This window comes from Coregonus lavaretus, assembly GCF_964263955.1.
Source record: "Coregonus lavaretus genome assembly, chromosome: 5".
Classification (NCBI taxonomy): Eukaryota; Metazoa; Chordata; class Actinopteri; order Salmoniformes; family Salmonidae; genus Coregonus; species Coregonus lavaretus.
In genome coordinates this window covers 26,363,227-26,384,562 of record NC_139992.1, presented here as the reverse complement: position 1 = coordinate 26,384,562, position 21,336 = coordinate 26,363,227, and the positions used below count along the sequence as shown (strand labels likewise).

At 44.6% G+C, this 21,336-nt stretch overlaps 1 protein-coding gene across 1 annotated transcript; it reads right to left on the bottom strand.

Moving 5' to 3' along the window:
• Positions 1-243: 243 nt before the first annotated feature.
• LOC311129170 (B- and T-lymphocyte attenuator-like) lies at positions 244-5,059 on the bottom strand. Its single transcript, XM_084161483.1, has 6 exons — positions 4,900-5,059; positions 2,678-3,004; positions 2,534-2,575; positions 2,294-2,425; positions 1,906-1,943; positions 244-1,747 (listed from the first exon to the last, which is right to left on the bottom strand). Exons 1-6 carry the CDS (start codon positions 4,976-4,978, stop codon positions 1,430-1,432), a joined length of 936 nt encoding a protein of 311 aa, XP_084017609.1. The 5' UTR covers positions 4,979-5,059; the 3' UTR covers positions 244-1,429.
• Positions 5,060-21,336: the final 16,277 nt, after the last annotated feature.

Sequence of the window (21,336 nt, the reverse complement as noted above, 5' to 3'; positions counted from 1 at the left end):
GCTAATAGATGTGGCAGCTCCATGAAAGTAAGCTACACCATTTCTCTGAGTAGTGAGTTACCATCTTGGTGTGGTGGTGGTCTGTTCCTTGCACTTCCTGTGCACTGTGTTTTGAACCAGAAACACCCAGTCCTGTGCAGGTTAGGGTCTGTATCTGGGGCAGAAAGAACACCCCAGTACTTTACAGTAACCACTCGCTTAGGGTTTTACCAGAACACATGCAGAAGCAGTGTAGGAACCAAAGACATTAGACCCAAGCTTTATTTCACATTTTAAAAAACTAGCCACTCTTGCTTCAAATGGTAATAATAGTCTATGTCGCAATTTCTTGATAAAATGAGGGACATTTCTCTGGCACTATTCTCTGGTGAAGGATACTGTATTGTAATTGTATTGTAAAAAACGTGCAGAATTTTTTATTTTGAGGTTTCAAACGAACATGTTTGAAATTAATTGACAGTAACTGAGACTGGAATTTGTCACTGTATGTGTCACTATTACAATCATGCCACACCAACATCATTTTGCAGTTATGCAAACTATTACCTCTATCTTCATATAAACTTAGAGACAGTCATATGCACTTTCACATTACATTCATGTTACATTTAAATGGAACTTCCATACTCTCTCAAGAGGGAGAACATCTATTTACAGAGACTCACAGTTTCGGCTATATGGTGGGCTCAACATTTTACATAAACCATGGAAAGCCCCCAACCTGTAGCCAGCATGCGTACAAACACGTGCATTTGTGCATATACATACTGAGTGAGTCATATGCAGACATATAGACACAGGCACACACACTTAATCACACACAGGGACATTCAATGTTCGGTATGAGATATTTTTCCCTGTTATATCCCAAAATCATCACTAATAATCACCAAAGTGGTTCAGTGGTTTCTTCATTAGCATATATATTTTGATAGTCAATAACAAATTATGCTTTACCATCATTATGTGTGAGATCATTTGAAAACAGAGTTATTGTCACCTTTGTGATTCACACTGCTAGCGGACGTTATTTTGCTATTCTAACTCTGAGGTCTGATGTGAAGGAGGGTTCACACTCAGAAGCACATATTCTCTAGCTCTAACCCTTGCTCACATGTCTCACCCCTATCCCCCTACCACCCCCATCTTTAAATCACATTTTATTCTCTGGAACACTGCTGTACTGCGGTTAACACACTGCTCACCGTTTCCATGACACCAGGAAGAGTGTGTCATAGAGTGTGTGTGAGTTAAATAAAATAAAAAACATGAATCCCCCCCAAGGAGTAACATTTTCATCCACAAAATATGTTCAGCTTTCCTCTTTTTCAGTAAGAAGAGCCATCAAAGAAGACAACTTAAACAGTAAAACAGTTAGCAGCACTGTGCCGTTATGGTCTGGTTGAGGTCTCTTTCAGAACCTGTCGGCTCAGTAGACCCGGATGGCTGCGTACTCTGAGCATTCATCCTGGGGGGTTGGGATATGGGGGGGTTTCGGGGACCCTCTAGGGGTCTGGTGGTTCAGGGCAGCGTACACAAGGTAGTTTGACCCTTGACCTCCAGCTGTGAGGTCAGAGGAAGGCAAAGCTCCGTTTGTCACCAGGAGGCTGTGTGGCGATTCCCTGTTTAAGCTTTTGCCATAGGGACCATTGTTGTAGAAATTGTTGGATTGGGCAGGGTTTGGTGTGGAAGGTGATGATGGAAAGGTTCCCTTAGAGCAGGAGGAGAGGTCTGGACATGGTTCTGCCTGTGTGGACATTTCCATTAAACACAGAGAAAACCAGTTCGACAAAGTCAGGACAACAAGGCTTCTATTTTGTACAAGTTTAGTGTATTGAGGACCAGTTTTGTCATGGTAGCAAATTACCCATTGGTTAATAGTAAGATGCTATAAGATTTCCTTACCTGCTCCATTATCCTGTTATTTGTTGACCTTGTAGATCCTGAAAAAATGTGTATGTTGTAGAAAGTTAAAGTGACATGTTTGCTGTATTTCAACCTTGTACAAAATAAAAGTTTTCAGTATTAAATGGGTCTAATAAAAAACATGAGCTGACGCACATCCATAGAAAATGATTTAGTGTACTGTAGAGGTGCTGACTAACGGTGAATAAACTATAAGCTATAAAAACAAAGAGAGTTGCACACTCCATATCTATAACCTCCCAGTCATTTATTGGGTAAAAAAAACACAGTGATGCCGAAACGTTGGTGGTTTTTTTACCCAATATACATATGGAGTGTGCGACTCTCTTTGTTTCTACAGTTTTAAATGGGTAACAGCATTACTCACCTTTACATCCATAAAGACAGAGGAAGGAGATTGCTGTCACCATGACCACCAGCAGTACTATTCCCACACAGATGTAAACATACGGTTTCCAGCTCAGATATTTCTCATCAAGCTTTGCATTTGGTGAGTCGTCTGTTAGAGTAGAAACAGAGGTCTTTACACCATACACAGTTGTCATATAGGCCTACTAGCTGATGTAATGTGATTGAATGTCTGTAATTTCATAAAACATTGTCCTACTTGTGTTGTGGTCTGTTGTGCTTGTCATTTTCAGGTTGCTATCTATAGAAATAAGTGTGTCAAACAACAATGACTCAACTGAGTATCTATTTTATTCATTTTAAAACAATTAATTGAGAACAAAAATAAGCTTTGCTTGGTTACCTGAGACAGAGACATTGATAGCATGGCTAATAATTGATGATTTATTGCCAGCCATTCCACATCTGTACGAACCATTGTCATTGATAGATATATTCTTAAAATCCAAAAATGCAATACGATCTTCTGACCATCTATCAAATGGTTTCCATCCAATTTTGACTTGCTCTGTCTCATGTATTTGTTTGCAGTTGGCGTCCTCAAATTTACACCAGGTGACACGTAAGGTTTCACCACAATGTTTCACAGGGCAGTTGATTGTCAGCCGTTTCTGAGGGACAGCATTCCAAACAGTGTTTCTTTTGATTTGCACCTCAATTTCACATGGGCCTTGGTGTGAGAAAAGATCATGGAATCAATTTACAAAATTACTACTGATAGGGATCATACTGGTCACTGGTAAAACATAAATGAAAACGTGAAGACCTGTCATATTCAAATTGCGGTTGAGAAGTTACACTTTGACACTGTCCATCACCCCTCTCTGACTGACTTTTGTTGATCATATACAGTGCGTTCGGAAAGTATTCAGACCCCTTGAATTTCTCCACATTTTGTTACGTTACAGCCTTATTCTAAAATTGATTAAATTGTTTTTTTCCCCTCATTAATCTACACATAATACCCCATAATGACTAAGCAAAAACTATTTTTTAGAAATGTTTGCATATTTATAAAATATAAAAAACTAAAATATCACATTTACATAATTATTCAGACCCTTTACTCAGTACTTTGTTGAAGCACCTTTGGCAGTGATTACAGCCTTGTGTCTAATTGGGTAGACGCTACAAGCTTGGCACATCTGTATTTGGCGAGTTCCTCCCATTCTTCTCTGCAGATCCTCTCAAGGTCTGTCAGGTTGGATGGGGAGCATCGCTGCACAGCTATTTTCAGGTCTCTCCAGAGATGTTCGATCAGGTTCAAGTCCGGGCTCTGGCTGGGCCACTCAAGGACATTCAGAGACTTGTCCCGAAGCCACTCCTGCGTTGTCTTGGCTGTGTGCTTAGGGTCGTTGTCCTGTTGGAAGGTGAACCTTCGCCCCAGTCTGAGGTCCTGAGCGCTCTGGAGCAGGTTTTCATCAAGGATCTCTCTGTAATTTGCTCCGTTCATCTTTCCCTCGATCCTGACTAGTCTCCCAGTCCTTCCGCTGAAAAACATCCCCACAGCATGATGCTGCCACCACCATGCTTCACCGTAGGGATGGTGCCAGGTTTCTTCCAGACGTGACACTTGGCATTCAGGCCAAAGAGTTCAATCTTGGTTTCATCAAACCAGAGAATCTTGTTTCTCATGGTCTGAGAGTTCTTCAGGTGCCTTTTGGCTAACTCTAAGCGGGCTGTCATGTGCCTTTTGCTGAGGAGTGGCTTCCGTCTGGCCACTCTACCATAAAGGCCTGATTGGTGGAGTGCTGCAAAGACGGTTGTCCTACAGGAAGGTTCTCTCATCTCCACAGAGGAACTATGGAGCTCTGTCAGAGTGACCATTGGGTTCTTGGTCAACTCCCTGACCAAGGCCCTTCTCCCCCGATTGCTCAGTTTGGTCGGGCGGCCAGCTCAAGGAAGAGTCTTGGTGGTTCCAAACTTCTTCCATTTAAGAATGATGGAGGCCACTGTGTTCTTGGGGACCTTCAATGCTGCAGACAGGTTTTGGTACCCTTCCGTAGATCTGTGCCTCGACACAATCCTGTTTCAGAGCTCGACGGACAATTCCTTCGACTACATGTCTTGGTTTTTGCTCTGACATTCACTGTCAACTGTGGGACCTTATATAGACAGGTGTGTGCTTTTCCAAATTATGTTCAATAAATTGAATTTACCACAGGTGGACTCCAATCAAGTTGTAGAAACATCTCAAGGATGATCAATGGAAACAGGATGCACCTGTGCTCAATTTCGAGTCTCAGAGCAAAGGGTCTGAATACTTATGTAAATAAGTTATTTATGTTTTTTATTTTTAATACATTTGCAAAAAATTCTAAAAACCTGTTTTCGCTTTGTCATGATGGGGTATTGATGAGAAACATTTGTTATTTAATCCATTTTAGAATAAGGCTGTAATGTAACAAAATGTGGAAAAAGTCAAGCAGTCTGAATACTTTCCGAATGCACTGTACGTAGCATATTGTTCAAGGAAAGTTTAAGTAAATTGCCAAAATTAAAAAATATCAATCCCTTTCAAATGTAACACAAAACTAATGTGTGACAAGATGTGAAACATCTTACCTTGAGCATTGCCATGGATGCAGACCAGGAAGAGGAGACAGAGGACCAGGAGGATGTGGTCAGAACAAGGTGGGTCCATCAGGGCAAAGATGCAACGTTTAATGAGCTCTCAAGACAGGTCATGCCCATGTCAGTCAGTTAGAGCAAACCGTCTGTGTATACACATGTGAGTTGAGTGGTGACATTGACAATATGTTCTCTCTCTCTCTCTCTCTCTCTCTCTCTCTCTCTCTCTCTCTCTCTCTCTCTCTCTCTCTCTCTCTCTCTCTCTCTCTCTCTCTCTCTCTCTCTCTCTCTCTCTCTCTCTCTCTCTCTCTCTCTCTCTCTCTCTCTCTCTCTCTCTCTCTCTCTCTCTCTCTCTCTCTCTCTCTCTCTCTCTCTCTCTCTCTCTCTCTCTCTCTCTCTCTCTCTCTCTCTCTATCTATAGGGTTTTTCCACTTCCTGCCCTCCTACATATAAGCCTACCTACCATAGCTCTCTTGTCTGTTGCTTCTACTTTTGAGCTGTTTCCTCTCCCTCACACGTGCTTTCCTCTTGGGTTCTCTATTGCTCCTCTACTGTGCGTCAAGCAAGGGGGAAGCTGACCATCAGACCAACTCCTTGAATGCCGTAATTCTTGAAGTTTGCAGTTGTGTCTAAAAAACACTATTTTGCTCAGAACTTTTTTACCCTTGGGTGTGTGTACTTTACTATATTGATACTTGGAATATCACTTTTTAACAGGAAAAGTTCAAAAATCTCTGGAGGATGTCTTTAAAATGAAATGGACTGGGTCAAACTTAGTATAGCAAACTTAGTATAGCACCTACACCACCTGTGGTAAGAAACATTCACCTGATGACTACTGCTTTCCATTATGTCACTATCAGAGTTCATTAACAGTTGCAACCGTTTTCGTCAGATACTTACAGCGCGTCACAATGGCGCCATCTTCTGGTAAATAAATACTGAAGCAGTTCTCTGTTCTTGACTGTATTTATTTACAGAAGTAACCGAGTTGTACAGTGCCTTGCAAAAGTATTCATACCCCTTGGCGTGTTTCCTATTTTGTTGCATTACAACCTGTCATTTAAATGAATTTTTATTTGGATTTCATGTAATGGACATACACAAAATAGTCCACATTTGTGAAGTGAAATTAAAAATATTACTTGTTTCAAATAATTCAAAAAAATAAATAACGGAAAAGTGGTCGGTGCATATGTATTTATCCCCTTTGCTATGAAGCCCCTAAATAAGATCTGGTGCAACCAATTACCTTCAGAAGTCAAATCATTAGTTAAATAAAGTCCACCTGTGTGCAATCTAAGTGTCACATGATCTCAGTATATATACACCTGTTCTGAAAGGCCCCAGAGTCTGCAACACCACTAAGCAAGGGGCACCACCAAGCAAGCGGCACCATGAAGACCAAGGAGCTCTCCAAACAGGTCAGGGACAAAGTTGTGGAGAAGTACAGATCAGGGTTGGGTTATAAAAATATCAGAAACTTTGAACATCCCACGGACCACCATTAAATCCATTATTAAAAAATGGAAAGAATATGGCACCACAACCAAACTGTCAACAGAGGGCCACCCACCAAAATTCACGGACCAGGCAAGGACGGCATTAATCAGAGAGGCAACAAAGAGATCAAAGATAACCCTGAAGGAGCTACAAAGCTCCACAGCGGAGATTGGAGTATCTGTCCATAGGACCACTTTAAGCCGTACACTCCACAGAGCTGGGTTTTACAGAAGAGTGGCCAGAAAAAAGCCATTGCTTAAGAAAAAAATAAGCAAACACGTTTGGTGTTCGCCAAAAGCCATGTGGGAGACTCCCCAAACATATGGAAGAAGGTACTCTGGTCAGATGAGACTACAATTGAGCTTTTTGGCCATCAAGGAAAACGTTATGTCTGGCGCAAACCCAACACCTCTCGTCACATCGAGAACACCATCCCCACAGTGAAGCATGGTGGTGGCAGCATCATGCTGTGGGGATGTTTTTCATCGGCAGGGACTGGGAAACTGGTCAGAATTGAAGGAATGATTGATGGTGCTAAATACAGGAAAATTCTTGAGGGAAACCTGTTTCAGTCTTCCAGAGATTTGAGACAGGGACGGAGGTTCACCTTCCAGCAGGACAATGACCCTAAGCATACTGCTAAAGCAACACTTGAGTGGTTTAAGGGGAAACATTTAAATGTATTGGAATGGCCTAGTCAAAGCCCAGACCTCAATCCAATTGAGAATCTGTGGTATGACTTAAAGATTGCTGTACACCAGCAGAACCCATCCAACTTGAAGGAGCTGGAGCAGTTTTGCCTTGAAGAATGGGCAAAAATCCCATTGGCTAGATGTGCCAAGCTTATAGAGACATACCCAAAGAGACTTATCCCAACTGTTCCATAAAGTGTATTTTTATCTGGTTTTTAAATCTGATTCTACTGCTTGCGTCAGTTACCTGATGTTGAATAGAGTTCCATGTAGCCATGGCTCTATGTAGTACTGTGCAACTCCCATTGTCTGTTCTGGACTTGGGGATTGTGAAGAGACCTCTGGTGGCATGTCTTATGGGGTATGCATGGCTGTCTGAGCTGTGTGCTAGTAGTTTAAACAGACAGCTCGATGCATTCAGCATGTCAATACAAGTAGTGATGAAGTCAATCTCTCCGTGTCACGGTCGTTGAGAGATGGGTCAGACCAAGGTGCAGCGTGATATGCGTACATATTTATTAAGATGAATAAACACTTGACAAAATAACAAAACAACGAAAATGTGAAGTCCTATGGGCTATACACACAACAAGCCTAACAGGAACACAAACAAGATCCCACAACTAAGGTAGGCAACCAGGCTGCCTAAGTATGATCCCCAATCAGAGACAACGATCGACAGCTGCCTCTGATTGGGAACCACACCCGGCCAACATAGAAATACAATGACATAGAATGTCCACATAGAAATTCCTACACATAGATATTCATACCCTGACTAAACCAACTAGCCAACTCTATGTCAGGGTGTGACAGTACCCCCCCCAAAAAAAGGTGCGTACTCCGGCCGCACCAACCTGACACATTAGGGGAGGTTCCGGGTGGGCATTCAGCCTCGGAGGCGGCTCCGGCTCCGGGCGTGACGACCTCTCCTTCTCTGCCTCCCCGTTGCACCCCTGGTTTGGTCTGGACCTCGGCGCGATGCTTCCCCTCTCCTTCCTCCCACGATGCACCAAGCCCTGTCTGGACCCTGGTGTGGGAGGCCACGAACCTGGAGAGGGGCTGACGTCTAGGCCTGGATCGGCAATCCTCCCGCGATGCACCAAGCCCTGTCTGGACCCTGGTGTGGGAGGCCCCGACCCTGTAGAGGGGCTGACGTCTGGGCCTGGAGTGGAGCCGCTGACCGGAGCTGAACTGGACCCCGGTGGAGTGGACTGCTCTGGCTCCGGAGTGGAGCCGCTGACCGGAGCTGGACTAGGCACCGGTGGAGCGGACTGTTCTGGCTCCGGAGTGGATCTGCTGACCGGAGCTGGACTAGGCACCGGTGGAGCGGACTACCCTGGCTCCGGAGTGGAGCCGCTGACCGGAGCTGGACTGGGAACACGCACCACTGGTCTGGTGCGAGGAGCAGGCACGGGTCGTGCCGGACTGGAGACACGCACCACTGGTTTGGTGCGGGGAGCAGGTACGGGCCGTACTGGACTGGATACACACACCACTGGTTTGGTGCGGGGAGCAGGTACGGGGCGTACCGGGCTGGCGACAGGCACCACTGGTTTGGTGCGAGGAGCAGGCACGGGGCGTACCAGGCTGGGGAGGTGTACTGGTGACACAGTGCGTAGAACCGGAGCAGGATATACTGGACCGTGGAAGCGTACTGGAGGTCTGGAGTGTACAGCTGGCACAACCCGTCCTGGCTGGATGCCCACTTCCGCACGGCACGTGCGGGGCGCTGGCACAGGACGCACTGGGCTGTGAATGAGCACTGGCGACAGTGCGTATCTCCGCATACCTTGGTTCCTCAATGAACACACGCTCCTTTTGTTGCCTGACCAGCTCCTCTCTCCGTGCATCCACTACTTCCTTCTCCCTACGGGCCTCCCGCAGCGCCTCCTCTTGAATGGAGCTCTCCTGCTCTATTCTCGCTATCAGCCCCCGTAATGTGGTGGCCTCCTCTCTTAAACTGCAGATCTGCAGGTCTTGGAGGACCTCTAAAATAGCGGCCTCCTCCTCTACAGTCAGCCCTTTTACGGCCTCCTGCTGCCACGTCGTCCACCTGTGTGCCCCCCCCCAAAAAAAAATATTGTATTGGGGCTGCTTCTTGGGCGTTCTTCGTGGCCGAGTCCTTTTAAGTCACTGTTTCTCCTCCCTTGCTGCCTCTGTCTGCTCCCAAGGAAGGCGACCCATCCCCGCCTGGATCTCTTCCCATGTCCATGATCCCTTACCATTTAATATCTCCTCCCAAGTCCATGATTTCTGCTCCTCCTGGGCACGCTGCTTGGTCCTTTGTTGGGATCTTCTGTCACGGTTGTTGAGAGACGGGTCAGACCAAGGTGCAGCGTGATATGCGTACATATTTATTAAGACGAATAAACACTTGACAAAATACCAAAACAACGAAAACGTGAAGTCCTATGGGCTATACACACAACAAGCCTAACAGGAACACAAACAAGATCCCACAACTAAGGTAGGCATCATGGATGCCTAAGTATGATCCCCAATCAGAGACAACGATCGACAGCTGCCTCTGATTGGGAACCACACCCGGCCAACATAGAAATACAATGACATAGAATGTCCACATAGAAATTCCCACACATAGATATTCACACCCTGACTAAACCATCTCTATGTCAGGGCGTGACTCTCCGCTACTTTAATCCATGAGAGATTGACATGTGTACATTTAAGGGCTAGCTGTGCTGACTGTTATGAGCCAATTGTAATTTTCCTAAGTCCCTCTTTGTGGCACCTGACCACACGATTGGCAGTAGTCCAGGTGCGACAAAACTAGGGCCTGTAGGACCTGCTTTGTTGATAGTGATGTTAAGAAGGCATAGCAGCACTTTAGTATGGACAGACTTCTCCCAATCTTAGTTACTGTTGAATCAATATGTTTTGACCATGATAGTTTACAATCCAGGGTTACTCCAAGCAGTTTAGTCACCTCAACTTGCTCAATTTCTACATTATTCATTACAAGATTTAGTTGAGGTTTTAGTGAATGATTTGTCCCAAATACAATGCTTTTAGTTTTTGAAATATTTAGGACTAACTTATTTCTTGCCACTCATTCTGACTGCAGCTCTTTGTTAAGTGTTACAGAAATGTCACTCTCTGTAGTAGCTGACGTACAGTGGGCTACAAAATTACTGGCACCCCTGACTGGCAATGCACAAACAATACTTAAAAAAATAGAAACAATATAATTATAGAGATAAACTCAAAATACCAACATGTGAGAAATACTGTACTTTATTAATGTTTCAATGGAACCAACCAAAATCATACAATTATTGAATACAAAATAAATGTCATCAAAATCAAGGTTTCATCATTATTGGCACTCCTCATTTAGTACTTAGTGCAACCACCTCTGGCAAGGATAACAGCATGGAGTCTTTTCCTGTAATGTTTGACAAGGTTAAGGAACACATTTGGAGGGATTTTTGACCATTCCTCTATGCAGATCCTTTCAAGATCCTTCACATTCTTGGGTTTGCGCTTATCAACTGCCCTCTTCAACTCAGCCCACAGATTTTTTATTGGATTGAGGTTTCAGAGATAGTCAAAATATGAATGTCATCTGTTACTAGCAAGTTATTAATTTCATGAATCTTGTTTCTTAGGCTACATGTGATAATATACAGTGCCTTCGGAAAGTTTTCCAAATTTTGTTAGGTTACAGCCTTATTCTAAAATGGATTCAATTGTTTTTCATTCCCTCATCAATCTACACACAATATCCCATAATGACAAAGCAAAACAGGTTTTTAGAAATTGTAGCTAATTTATTAAAAATAAGAAACGGAAATATAACATTTACATAAGTATTCAGACCCTTTACTCAGTACTTTGTTGAAGCACCTTTGGCAGCGATTAAAGCCTCAAGTCATCTTGGGTATGACGCAACAAGCTTGGCACACCTGTATTTGGGGAGTTTCTCCCATTCTTCTCTGTAGATCCTCTCAAGCTCTGTCAGGTTGGATGGGGAGCGTTGCTGCACAGCTATTTTCAGGTCTCTCCAGAGATGTTTGATCGGGTTCAAGTCCGGGCTCTGGCTGGGCCACTCAAGGACATTCAGAGACTTGTCCCGAAGCAACTCCTGCGTTGTATTGGCTGTGTGCTTAGGGTCGTTGTCCTGTTGGAAGGTGAACCTTCACCCCATTCTGAGGTCCTGAGTGCTCTGGAACAGGTTTTCATCAAGGATCTCTCTGTACTTTTCTCCGTTCATCTTTGCCTCAATCCTCACTAGTCTCCCAGTCCTTATCGCTGAAAAACATCCCCACAGCATGATGCTGCCACCACCATGCTCAATTGGTAGAGCATGGCGCTTGTAACGCCAGGGTAGTGGGTTCGATCCCCGGGACCACCCATACGTAAAAATGTATGCACACATGACTGTAAGTCGCTTTGGATAAAAGCGTCTGCTAAATGGCATATTATATTATTATTATATAGGGATATTGCCAGGTTTCCTCCAGATGTGACGCTTGGCATTCAGACCAAAGAGTTCAATCTTGATTTCATCAGACCAGAGAATCTTGATTCTCATGGTCTAACAAATACACTAAAGCTAAAAAAAAAAGGTATGATGGAGACCAGGGCCGGCCCTTGCGAGATCAAAAACTGCCGCCTCCCCACAAAACTAGAGTAGTCCCAGTAAGCAAAATGACGTTGAAAAGATGTCTAAAATACGTATTTTCCAGACGTTGAAGTTACGTTCAATGTAGGTTTTGAATGAAAGGTGAAAAGGTATTTTCAGTATGTTTAAAATACATATTTTCCAGGATATTGAAAAGGCATCTTTTCTGGACCTTGAAAAATACGTATTTTCCAGAAGTTGAAATCAGGATCATTTTCGGTTCTGAATTAAAGTTGAAAATACTTATTTTCCTGATGTGAAAATACGTATTTTACAGACGTTGAAAGTATGTATTTTCCGGATATTGAAATTAGGCTCATTTTTGGTTCTGAATGAAAGTTGAAAATAAGTAATTTACAGACGTCTATGTTTGGACCAAATCAAGGCTGGTCCAGACCGGAGAAAGTCTGAACCAAAAATATACATCTATGATTGGTTCAGGTTTGGACGAGACTGGACCAAAAGTCAGTTCCGGAACTGCACTAAAAAAAGAAGTCCAAAAGGTGTCGGCATCGGTCCGTGCTTACTGAGGTGTAGCCTACAGTGTTGTTGTCACGTTAGTTTAAGGACGGGTCAGACCAAGGCGCAGCGTGAAATGTGCACATGTTTATTTAACTGATAAACACACAACAAAACAACGAAACATGACGTCCTAAGGATACACACAAAACAAGCCTACTCACGGAACAAGATCCCACAACTAACGAGTGCCAATCAGAGACAATGAGCGACAGCTGCCTCTGATTGGGAACCACACCGGCCAACATAGATCTACACATACTAGATCATATACATAGATATACACAACATAGAATATTCACACCCTGACTCAACATATGAGTCCCCTGAGTCAGGGCGTGACAGTACCCCCCCCCCCCCCCCCTCCTCCCGCGATACTCCAAGCCCTGTCTGTACCCTGGCGTGGGAGACCCCGAACCTGGAGAGGGGCTGACGTCTGGGTCAGGACTGGAGCCGCTGACCGGTGCTGGACCGGGCGCCGGTGGAGTGGATTGCTCAGGCTCCGGACTGGAGCCGCTGACCGGAGCTGGACTGGGCACCGGTGGAGCGGACTGCTCTGGCTCCGGAGTGGAGCCACTGACCGGAGCTGGACTGGACACACGCACCACAGGTCTGGTGCGAGGAGCAGGAACGGGCCGGACTGGTGACACGCACAACTGGCTTGGTGCGAGGAGCAGGAACAGGCTGGGCCGGACTGGGAACACGCACCACTGGCTTGGTGCGAGGAGCAGAAACGGGCCGGGCCGGGCCGGACTGGCGACACGCACTACTGGCTTGGTGCGAGGAGCAGGAACAGGCCGGACCAGACTGGGAACACGCACCACTGGCTTGGTGCGAGGAGCAGGAACGGGCCGGGCCGGACTGGCGACACGCACCACTGGCTTGGTGCGAGGAGCAGGAACAGGCTGGGCCGGACTGGGAACACGCACCACTGGCTTGGTGCGAGGAGCAGGAACAGGCCAGGCCGGACTGGCGACACACATCACTGGCTTGGTGCGAGGAGCAGGAACAGGCCGGGCCAGACTGGGAACACGCACCACTGGCTTGGTGCGAGGAGCAGGAACGGGCCGGGCCGGACTGGCGACACGCACCACTGGCTTGGTGCGAGGAGCAGGAACGGGCCGGGCCGGACTGGGAACACGCACCACTGGAACAGGCCGGAGCAGGAACAGGCCGGGCCGGACTGGGAACACGCACCACTGGCTTGGTGCGAGGAGCAGGAACGGGCCGGACTGGGAACACACACCACTGGCCTGGTGCGAGGAGCAGGAACGGGCCGGGCCGGACTGGCGACACGCACCACTGGTTTGGTGCGAGGAGCAGGAACAGGCCGGGCCGGACTGGCGACACGCACCACTCACTTGGTGCGAGGAACCGGAACGGACCGGACCGGACTGTGGAGGCGGACTGGAGGTCTGGAGCGGAGAGCTGGCAAACCCGTCCTGGCTGGCTGCCCACTTTCGCACGACACGTGCGGGGCGCTGGCACAGAAAGCACTGGGCTGTGCATGCGCACTGGCGATACAGTGCGTTTCTCTGCATACCTGGGTTCCTCTATTAACCCCTGCTCCTTATATTGCCTAACCTGCTCCTCTCTCCGTGCCTCTACTTCCTCCTTCTCCCTACGAGCCTCCTGCAGTTTATCCTCTTGAATGGATCTCTCCCGTTCTATTCTAGCTATCAGCCCCCGTAATGTGGTGGCCTCCTCTCTTACCCTGCAGATCTGATCCTTCTCTCTCTCTCTGCACTCCTCCTCCAGTGAGGACTCCTCCGAGAGGCCCCACGAGTTAACAGACACTCATCGTCGTCGTCATCCTCCGACTCCTCAATATAGAACTGTTCCCACTCTTCCTCCCATGGACGTAGGGACTCAATCTGGAAACCCACCGGGTGCAGTGGTCGGGGCTCTTCTCTCTCGCTCCCCGACCACTCCTTTAGCCCCCCCCAAAATGTTATTGGGGCTGCTTCTCGGGCTTCCTCCTCGGCCGGCTTCTGTGTTGCCGTTGCTCCTCTCCTGCCTGGGATTCCTTCTTCGCCCAGGGTCCTTTTCCCGCAAATATCTCCTCCCACGACCACATCTTCCCCACCTGTGTCCAGGGTGTTCGGTCCTCCTGGGCATGCTGCTTGGTCCGTGTTTGGTGGGATCTTCTGTCACGTTCGTTTAAGGACGGGTCAGACCAAGGCGCAGCGTGAAATGTGTACGTGTTTATTTAACTGATAAACACACGACAACATAGATCTACACATACTAGATCATACACATAGATATACACAACATAGAATATTCACACCCTGACTCAACATATAAGAGTCCCCTGAGTCAGGGCGTGACAGTTGTCTGAAATTGAATTTCATGAATGCCCATCTATGTGGTAAAACTACAATTTGAAAAACACCAAAGAACGACATCCGGACAGGACCAAAAAAATATATCCAAAAGACGTTGGATCTGCTTACTGAGGTGTAGCCTACCATCTCAGCCTGCAATTGAATTTTATGAATGCCCATCCATGTGGTAGGCCCACCGTTTGTAAAACAGGCCATTGCATTATGTGTATTAGTCCTGATTCCTGTGAGTAATCAATTACAGCTATTTAAGCTCTGAATATCAGCTACCGAACTTTATCAGTTATCCTGAGCCTATTTGCAATGTGTTTACACAGCCGGAAATGCAGAAGTATTTTATTTTTCGATATGATCAGCTAGTCAAAAATGTATAGATATAAACTTTAAACCACTGATCATGACAATGGGGTGAAACTCCTGGACAAGTTGTGATTGTCCATTCCATATTGTCCATTTTACTTTGACCTGTCCTGTTTTTAGGATATGTTGTTTGTTAACATGAAAGCTCATTTTCTGTTTGATTGAGCACCATTTAGGTTAGGCTATTTGATCAGAGAGACCTGCATGATGTAAAAAGTGTCTGTCTCATTACGTTGTCATACATTTTATCTCCAGCCTGCAGGCTACAGAAAAGGCCACATACTCTTTCTACCGTATACATGATTTATTAAAAATATTTTTAAAAGTATGTGGACACCTGCTCGTCAAACATCTCATTCCAAAATCATGGGCATTAATATGGAGTTGGTCCCCCATTTGCTGCTATAACAGCCTCCACTCTTCTGGGAAGGCTTTCCATTAGATGTTGGAACATTGCTGCGGGGACTAGAGCATTAGTGAGGTCGGGCACTGATGTTGGACGATTCGGTCTGGCTCGGAGTCGGCGTTCCACTTCATCCCAAAGGTGTTTGATGGGGTTGAGGTCAGGGCTCTGCAGGCCAGTCAAGTTCTTCCACACTAATCTCAACAAACCATTTCTGTATGGACCTCGCTTTGTGCACGGGAGCATTGTCATCCTGAAACATGAAAGGGCCTTCCCCAAACTGTTGCCACAAAGTTGGAAGCACATAATCGTCTAGAATGTCATTGTATGCTGTAGAGTTAAGATTTCCCTTCACTGGAACTAAGGGTCCTAGCCCGAACCATGAAAAACAGCTCAGACCACTATTCCTCCTCCACCAAACTTTACAGTTGGCACTATGCATTGGGCAGGTGGTGCTCTCCTGGTATCCGCCAAACCCAGATTTGTCCGTCGGACTGCCAGATGGTGAAGCATGATTCATCGCTCCAGAGAACGCGTTTCCATTGCTCGAGAGTCCAATAGCGGCAAGCTTTACACAACTCAAGACGACGCTTGGCATTGCGCATGGGGATCTTAGGCTTGTGTGCGGCTGCTCGGCCATGGAAACCCATTTCACTAAGAGGCAGTTTGGAACTCAGTAGTGAGTGTTGCAACCGAGGACAGACGATTTTTACGCGCTACGCGCTTCAGCACTCAGCAGTCCCGTTTTGTGAGCTTGTGTGGCCTATCACTTCAGCTGACCCCTTGTTGCTCCTAGACGTTTCCACTTCACAATAACAGCACTCACAGTTGACCGGGGCAGCTCTAAAAGGGCAGAACTTTGACAAACTGACTTGTTGGAAAGGTGGCATTCTATGACGGTGCCACGTTGAAAGTCACTGAGCTCTTCAGTAAGGCCATTCTACTGCCAATGTTTGTCGATGGAGATTGCATGGCTGTGTGCTCGATTTTATACACCTGTCAGCAACAGGTGTGGCTGAAATAGCCGAATCCACTCATTTGAAGGGGTGTCCTCATACTTTTGTACATATAGTGTATTATGAATGGTTATTGACACTTTTCTACTGTTACAGGTGGGACTTTTATTTTGAAAATGTCCAAAATTCTGTGACCTGGAAGTTCATTTTTAGTGTTGCTGACTAGACGCTGATCCTGTGGTGAGTTCGCAAATCAAATGCCCCACTTGTGCTGCCACTGGACAGCAAAAAAACAAGTACAGTGGGGCAAAAAAGTATTTAGTCAGCCACCAATTGTGCAAGTTCTCCCACTTAAAAAGATGAGAGAGGCCTGTAATTTTCATCATAGGTACACGTCAACTATGAAAGACTAAATGAGAAAAAAAAATCCAGAAAATCACATTATAGGATTTTTAATGAATTTATTTGCATATTATGGTGGAAAATAAGTATTTGGTCAATAACAAAAGTTTTGTCAATACTTTGTTATATACCCTTTGTTGGCAATGACACAGGTCAAACGTTTTCTGTAAGTCTTCACAAGGTTTTCACACACTGTTGCTGGTATTTTGGCCCATTCCTCCATGCAGATCTCCTCTAGAGCAGTGATGTTTTGGGGCTGTCGCTGGGCAACACGGACTTTCAACTCCCTCCAAAGATTTTCTATGGGGTTGAGATCTGGAGACTGGCTAGGCCACTCCAGGACCTTGAAATGCTTCTTACGAAGCCACTCCTTCGTTGCCCGGGCGGTGTGTTTGGGATCATTGTCATGCTGAAAGACCCAGCCACGTTTCATCTTCAATGCCCTTGCTGATGGAAGGAGGTTTTCACTCAAAATCTCACGATACATGGCCCCATTCATTCTTTCCTTTACACGGATCAGTCGTCCTGGTCCCATTGCAGAAAAACAGCCCCAAAGCATGATGTTTCCACCCCCATGCTTCACAGTAGGTATGGTGTTCTTTGGATGCAACTCAGCATTCTTTGTCCTCCAAACACGACGAGTTGAGTTTTTACCAAAAAGTTATATTTTGGTTTCATCTGACCATATGACATTCTCCCAATCCTCTTCTGGATCATCCAAATGCACTCTAGCAAACTTCAGACGGGCCTGGACATGTACTGGCTTAAGCAGGGGGACACGTCTTTCACTGCAGGATTTGAGTCCCTGGCGGCGTAGTGTGTTACTGATGGTAGGCTTTGTTACTTTGGTCCCAGCTCTCTGCAGGTCATTCACTAGGTCCCCCCGTGTGGTTCTGGGATTTTTGCTCACCGTTCTTGTGATCAATTTGACCCCACGGGGTGAGATCTTGCGTGGAGCCCCAGATCGAGGGAGATTATCAGTGGTCTTGTATGTCTTCCATTTCCTAATAATTGCTCCCACAGTTGATTTCTTCAAACCAAGCTGCTTACCTATTGCAGATTCAGTCTTCCCAGCCTGGTGCAGGTCTACAGTTTTGTTTCTGGTGTCCTTTGACAGCTCTTTGGTCTTGGCCATAGTGGAGTTTGGAGTGTGACTGTTTGAGGTTGTGGACAGGTGTCTTTTATACTGATAACAAGTTCAAACAAGTGCCATTAATACAGGTAACGAGTGGAGGACAGAGGAGCCTCTTAAAGAAGAAGTTACAGGTCTGTGAGAGCCAGAAATCTTGCTTGTTTGTAGGTGACCAAATACTTATTTTCCACCATAATTTGCAAATAAATTCATTAAAAATCCTACAATGTGATTTTCTGGATTTTTTTTTCTCAATTTGTCTGTCATAGTTGACATGTACCTATGATGAAAATTACAGGCCTCTCTCATCTTTTTAAGTGGGAGAACTTGCACAATTGGTTTCTGACTAAATACTTTTTTTCCCCACTGTAAGTCAACCTTTATTTTTATTGCAATTTAAATTAGTTTGTAGTAGTTAAATATTGCGTTAGATTACATACTGTAGCTACCGCAATCGTTATTTCAAATTATTTCAGTGACTTCACAGCAATCGCTATCTAGCCGAAATGTGGCTAGCTTGCAGGCTCAGCTAAATACAAATCCAACTAGAAACAGCCATGTCTCATAGTCATGTCATGAGATTTGTAAATGAAAGAGGAATATAATAATATAAATTTAATGAAGTTTCCCATCTTCCCATTCAGAGTTTCTGGCGCAGTACAGAAATGTACTTATCCAGACAAAGGCATTTCCTAACAGACCTGCTAACTTTCTTTGTTGTTACTTTTAAGGTTGGAACAAACATGCAGTACCTCCAGCAGGCAGAGAGGCAAGAACCATTCGTCCGCCAGTTCAGGGTCAAGCTACACTATTCACAGCCCTGTGTAATGTTCAATATAATTGCATTACTGGACTCTTTGAAACTTCATGTATTTGTATTGTTTTAGAAATGTACAAATAAAAGGAAATGTATGGTTTAAACATGTCTTTAATGTTTATTTGTTTTAGCTGTTAGTGATGTATCCCTAAGTGTTAATACATTTGTGTTTACATCATTAAGCCTTTATGTATGTGTTATGAATGACCAAAGGGGTCTGACTTTAAATTAAGTACAGCGTCATGCGATATAGAGTCTTTATGGATGACTTATGAATGACCGAAGGTGTCTCACTTCAAACTAAGTATTACAGGAAATGACATAAAGTGTCAATAAATAGGTTATTAACGTTCTGCTTATTTATGACGTTTGTCTCATGATCCACAGGTTACTATAGGGTGAGAGAGGAATTTAAATGGCTTGATGGTCCTGCAAAGCTTGCATTTGTGAGTGTGTGTGTGTGTGTGTGTGTGTGTGTGTGTGTGTGTCAGAACCAAGATGATTTGGAGTAGTCCAACCTGAGACTACTGCACCAGGTATTCCTCTTCTGTTCCCAAGCTGGAGACCAGGGCTTGATTACAGCCTGTTACAATGGTGGCAACATTTTGTGGCTGATCTTTCAGTGGGTGAGTGGGTGAATGTGTCAAAGACCTGACTGGGCACAGCACCGCAAGGTATGGCTCATTTTTTTGTGTGCGTATTTGTGTACTGAGGAACATGTAACTTGGTTCCAGATGAAAGACACTTTCAATGTTTTTAGGTTGGGGGCTTTTATCAAGGTAAGTGTTTCTTGGTGTAACGTCGTCCCCAGGCTATTGCACACACAGCACATATAAGGCTGGGATATCAACCATTCAAAGTTGGCCTTAGTGGGAGTGACCATAGAATTCTATAGGAGTGACCTTATTGAGTAAAGTATTTGTCATCTTCACTACTTAGCACAGTCAAAAAGTCATAATTATTGCTAAACCCTGCCCATTTCCACAATGTATCTTCTTAAAATTTGATTTTAAACCTAACCCTAACTAATGAAGGCTAAGTTTGATGTGTTGGTCCACCAGACCTTCCGCGCAGTTGGGCGGAACTGTCTGGGAACGAGATTAGGTGTAATGTGACTAATATGACATCACTTTAGAGAGTATGCCATCCTTCAGCATGTCACCCTTTATAAAGCACATGTTTATATCATATTCGACATAGTGGGTTATGTCACTTTTGACATTGGTGATTATGTCACACAGTTATGCCACATTTATGAACCCTTTATAAAGCATGACATACGGTTATAGATGCTTTGTAACACATTTCTGTAGTGCTTATGAAGGCATTATGAAGGCTTTTTGAGGCCTTTATAAGCTGAACGTCATTTAAAGCGGGACCCAGAGGGTCATGGCTGTGATAGGAGAAAACTGAGGATGGATCAACAACATTTTAGTTACTTCACAATACTAACCTAAATGACAGAGTGAAAAGAAGGAAGTATGTACATAAACATATTCCAAAACATGCATCCTGTTTGCAATAATGCTGTGGCAAATAACAAATAAATTAACTTTGTGACCCACCGCCTCGATTCGGTCTTAAGTAGCAACATTTGAAATGTTGTTTTTTACATTGGATAAAAGTAGAGACTCAGCTACAAAATGGTGTATCATACACTGCAGTTGAGGAACAATGGGAAAGTAATTCTGCTTTGAAAGTTGATCAACAATTTTTTTTTTAATGGCCCTTGAATGTTTTGGTACACCTACTGGAGAGCTCTTCTTTGTCTACACCTATTCAGAATCATTCACACCCTCTAAGCCTTAGCCCCATCCATCTCTTTAAGGATTCACATGTGAGGCCATGTGCTAAACAGAGTGAGTAAGGTAGTTTAGTAAACAACCAAAGATTTCAAGACTAAAAGTGGTGAAAGTAGTAGCCTACAATAAGGAAAAACTCCACTTAAAAATACACTTTATTTAGTCCTTGGCCTATGTCCTAATCTGACTTTGAAAGTGTCCAGATAAAAAATATTGTATACATATTTTATAATTATTAGATAATGCTTACCCAGACACTTGTCTAAATTGATGGGACATGTGAAAGAAATGCTATAACCAGCCCCCAGCCACATCTAGCCAAGTGGATGGGTCACTATTGTCTAGATATGTGCACATGTTCATGAAATACAATAGATGGCCGTAATCACCCCCAGACACACCTGGCTTACTTGATGGGTCATGTAATCATTATCTTGCGAAGTGGAATATTTTGTTTAGACATGTAGCTAGTTAGCTAAACAATTAACCGTAATCCCAACCCATATCTACAGTACAAACTGATTGTCATAGCTAGTCACTATGCATGAAATGCGAGAGTATGAATCTTCAGGTAGCTAAAGCAAACATACTAGGTTCAATGTTAGCTAGCTAGCTAACATTAGGCTATAACTAGCAATGGAAATGGCTTACTGAGATACTAATATTACTACACAGATCATACACGTAACGTTAGCTAGCAAGCCAGCAAGCTACCTTTCACTAGCAAGCTAACAGTATGCTTTAACTTGCAATGAAAACTATTTTCTGCCAAAATTATAAAGTTATAATATCAGAAAATGTAGCTAGACTCTTACCCGTATACATGGATGAACGTTTCACGGCAGCGAGTCT

What these genes read in the sequence shown, in the direction of transcription:
- LOC311129170 (XM_084161483.1), bottom strand. Translation starts at nt 4,978, where the DNA reads ATGGACCCACCTTGTTCTGACCACATCCTCCTGGTCCTCTGTCTCCTC. An exon ending in CATCCATGGCAATGCTCAAG is followed by an intron (nt 3,005 to 4,899) that starts GTAAGATGTTTC and finishes TCTCACACCAAG; the next exon opens with GCCCATGTGAAATTGAGGTG. An exon ending in CACAACAGACCACAACACAA is followed by an intron (nt 2,426 to 2,533) that starts GTAGGACAATGT and finishes CTACTCTAACAG; the next exon opens with ACGACTCACCAAATGCAAAG.